Source organism: Chenopodium album, chromosome 7 (assembly GCF_948465745.1).
Source record: "Chenopodium album chromosome 7, dcCheAlbu1.1, whole genome shotgun sequence".
Lineage (NCBI taxonomy): Eukaryota > Viridiplantae > Streptophyta > Magnoliopsida > Caryophyllales > Amaranthaceae > Chenopodium > Chenopodium album.
In genome coordinates this window covers 26,243,859-26,247,917 of record NC_137840.1, presented here as the reverse complement: position 1 = coordinate 26,247,917, position 4,059 = coordinate 26,243,859, and the positions used below count along the sequence as shown (strand labels likewise).

Genomic DNA, 4,059 nt, shown 5'->3' with positions numbered 1-4,059 from the left:
TGTTGTTGGGTCTATTTTATTGTATAATTTCCTAATATAAACTTTTTATAACTTATATAATTATTTACAAAAAGAAGTTAAAGGTCGGGTCATTTTCAGGTCGGGTCAACTTCGGGTCTCGGGTCAACTTCGGGTCAGGTTATTTCGGGTATCGGGTCAACTTTGGATCGGGTCATCTTGGGTCGGGTGGTTTCGGGTTGGGTCATTTCGGGTTTGGGTCAAGGTCGGGTCAGTTTCACTTCGGGTCGGGTATGGGTCAGGTCGAGTTAATTTGGGTTTTGGGTCAATTTCGGGTCACTGGTTTCGGGTCAATTTCTGGTCATGGGTCGAGTCATTCGAGTCGGGTCATCGGGTTTGGGTCAGGATTGCCAGGTCTAGGCGAAGGCAACTTCGAACTTGGCTAGGTGTGTCTAGTGCTAATGTATGAGGAATTGTGTTTGTAAAAGGCTAGGCTAGAAAAAAGGAGAGAGCTAGAGAATAAGCTTTAGCTTAGAGAGAGAGAAGTATTGATCACGAAAAGGCCCTTTAGGACCTTAAAAACTATTTAATGACGCCACCATTGTTGTCTAAACCTGCTGATGGAGAGTCCTTGCAGCTTTACCTTGCAGTCAGCACCCAAGCCGTTAGTGCTGTCCTAGCAAGGGAAGCTGAAAGCCAGTTGTTACCTGTTTATTACGTAAGCAAAACTCTCCTCAGTGCTGAAACCAGGTACTCCTCTCTTGAAAACTGGTATTAGCACTGATTGTTGCTAGCAGGAAGCTTCGCCACTATTTTGAAACTCACCCCATAGTGGTGAGAACTAATTATCCTGTGAAGATTGTTCTGCGCAGACCAGAATTAACAGGTCGAATGAGTAAATGGGCAATCGAGCTTAGCGGATTCGGCATCACATACGAACCAAGAACAACTATCAAATCACAAGCACTAGCCGACTTTGTGGCCGACTTCAGCCCTGATCTTGAGCAGCAGACAGCTTTGGAATCCGAGAAAATCAACCAAGTCCTTAACCCAGGTACCTGGACTCTTTATGTGGACGGCTCATCTAACTTTCGAGGTGCAGGTCTTGGCATAGTGCTGAAGTCACCACAGGGGGACATGATGGTACAAGCTATTTGTTGTGATTTTAAAGCTACTAACAATGAAGTAGAATTTGAAGCTTTAATTGCAGGTATGAATCTTGCGAAAGACCTAGGTGTTACTAACCTGCAGGTATTCTGCGATTCCCTCCTAGTAGCAAGCCAGATGAATGGCAAGTTCACAGCCAAAGACTCCAAAATGGTTTTGTACCTAAACTTTGCCAAATCCCTAGCAACCAAATTTCCAACTTTTACCATAAAGCAAATACCTAGGGACAAAAACACACAAGCAGATGCTCTAGCCAACCTGGGATCAGCCTTAAGGAAATCCAAATTCTCATCCATCCCTTTGATCCATCTGCTAGCTCCTGCCGTAGACACAACCAACCCACCACCTAAACCTAACACTCCAGAACCCGTAAAACCGGACCCAGATGACCTGGAAACATCCATCCCTGCCCAAAGCCAAACCGTTAAGATCGAACCTAAAGAACCCAACTTCGTCGCACCTGTCACCAATCCCGCCAGCTGGATGCAGCTCATATTTGATTATCTGGAGCACGGCGTACAACCAGAGCATAAAGCGGAAGCAAGGGCACTAAGGTTTAAAGCCAGCAGATACACGGTTATACAAGGTGTCCTATTCAAAAAAATCTACCAGAGACGTCTTACAGCGCTGCATAAAAGAAGATGGCTACGAGCAAATCCTTAAAGATTTCCACGATGGGGAATGTGGAGCCCATTCAGCTGGACGGACCTTAGCTAACAGGATACTTACATTTGGATACTATTGGCCAACTCTGCGAGAAGATGCTCACAGGTATGAACGCAAGTGCGATAGCTGTCAACGACATTCAGGTATCACCCACAAACCCTCTATGCCTCTGCATCCTACTCTAACACCCTGGCCTTTCATGAGGTGGGGCATGGACATAGTAGGTAAACTACCTGCTGCACCAGGCCAAAAGGTATATATGTTAGCTCTAACAGATTATTTTTCTAAGTGGATTGAAGCAGATGCGTTCCAGCAGGTTAGAGACAAAGAAGTTATCAATTTTATCTGGATTAACATAATTTGCAGGTTCGGAGTACCATCTGAAATAGTATGTGACAACGGATCCCAGTTCATAAGTGCCCCAACCAGGAATTTTTGCGACAAATGGAATATCACGTTGGTGACCTCGACGCCTAGGTACCCTCAAGCAAACGGACAAGCTGAATCCAGCAACAAAGTCATCATCGGGTCCTTAAAAAAGAAGCTGAAAGACAAGAAAGGTAAATGGGCAGAAGAGCTGCCGAGAATCCTTTGGGCCAACAAAACCACACCTAGAACCGCTACAGGTCAAACACCTTTCTCGTTAGTATATGGATGTGAAGCTGTATTACCTACAGAAATCACCACCCCAACAGCCAGATACGGCCTAATGACAGCAGAGCGCAACAACGAAGAGCTATCACACGACCTAGATACCGTGGAGGAACGAAGAGACCTAGCATACATAAGGATGGCCACCTATCAGCAGATCGTAGCTAGAAGCTTCAACAAGAATGTTAAAGCTAGGATGTTCAAAGTAGGAGATTGGGTCCTAAGGAAAGTCTTTCAAAATACCCAAGAGCTCAACGCAGGTAAGCTGGGGGCAACCTGGGAAGGCCCATACCAAATCGTGGAGGTCATCGGCAAAGGGGCCTACAGGTTAGCTGCAACGAATGGTAAGCTGGTACCCAGAAGCTTGAACGCAGCACATCTGAAACTTTATCACTTCTAGAGTTTTTGTTCATGCAAAAAAAAAAAAAAAAAAAAAAAAAAAAGAAGAAGCAGCACTTGTATATATTTCTTTTCTTAGCTCCGAAAAAATGATCAGTACTAACTTAAGCATCGGAGGGCCGTTGGTGGCAACACCAACGATCAGCTCTAACCTGTTGTTGTGCAGAACCAAAGGAACGCGAGCAGGTAACTGAAGACAATCTGAGAATTACCAAGGCAACACAGAAAGCAAGAGCACGAGCACAATGAACAAAGCAATTATGGGCCTCAGCGCCAGACACCACGTATTCACAAAGACCAAGCAAGTACCAAGCGTTTCTGCAAGACAAAGAAATCTAAGGTATTAAATGGTCACTCAAAAGAAATTCATATGCAATGTTCAAACAGTAGAAAGTGCAAAGTTCAAACCCTCGCTCCCACAAGCGAGGTAAAACAAAGTCTAGAAAAAGCAACACATTATTCTAACAACCGATATCAAAGGACTAAAAAAATAAAAACATCATAGATCAGGCATCAGGTGGTTGCACATCTTCCTCAACCCTCCTAGGTGGGGACTCGAGCTGGTGACCTGGAGAGGACTCAGCACTAGACTTCGTGGCCTCAGGTTCTATAGGGTCAGCTTCGCCGGATGCCAGATCCCTGATATAGCCAACTGTCAGATAGTCATCAACAAGCTGGCGAAGCCTTTTCACACCCGCGTCCCCATCAAACTTCTTCAGCAAAAAGCTATTTGCCATATAAGCCTTGATCCTTAGAGTATCCTCAGCCTCAATATTCTTATTCTCATTCTCCAGATCAACTAACTTCTTATAGAGATCTGCCGCTTCCTTGTCCTTCTGGCTCAGCTCCTCACCCTTAGCTTGTAAAGCTTCTTCTTTCTTCCTCATCTCATCCTTAAAATGTTTCTGCTTACTTTCCAGTTGCAGGTTGGCATCCTCCACCTTCTTCTTAGCCACCTCTACCTGAAGTTGCAGCATCTTTTTAGCTTTATTAGAATCTAGAAGCTTCCTCTCCAAGCCATCAAGATAGGACTTAGAATACAAAATATTCTGGAAACCCTGTTACACTAACCAAGCATTTAGTCAATAGATACATATTTAGAAACTGATTAGGCAGAGCTAGTTCGGGAACCATACCTGTAGAATCAGTTATGCCCCATCTGCTAGAGCCAGAGAACCATCCAAACTTGCCAAGCGCTTAGCAGCTGCTGGGAACAGG

At 44.7% G+C, this 4,059-nt stretch overlaps 1 protein-coding gene across 1 annotated transcript; it reads left to right on the top strand.

Annotated features, from left to right (window-relative positions):
* The first annotated feature begins 547 nt into the window (after nt 1–547).
* LOC145640109 (uncharacterized) lies at nt 548–2,842 on the top strand. The gene is made up of 3 exons (XM_081691419.1): nt 548–708; nt 756–1,679; nt 1,738–2,842. The coding sequence occupies exons 1-3, from the start codon at nt 548–550 to the stop codon at nt 2,840–2,842; spliced, it is 2,190 nt and encodes a 729-aa protein (XP_081547545.1).
* Nucleotides 2,843–4,059: the final 1,217 nt, after the last annotated feature.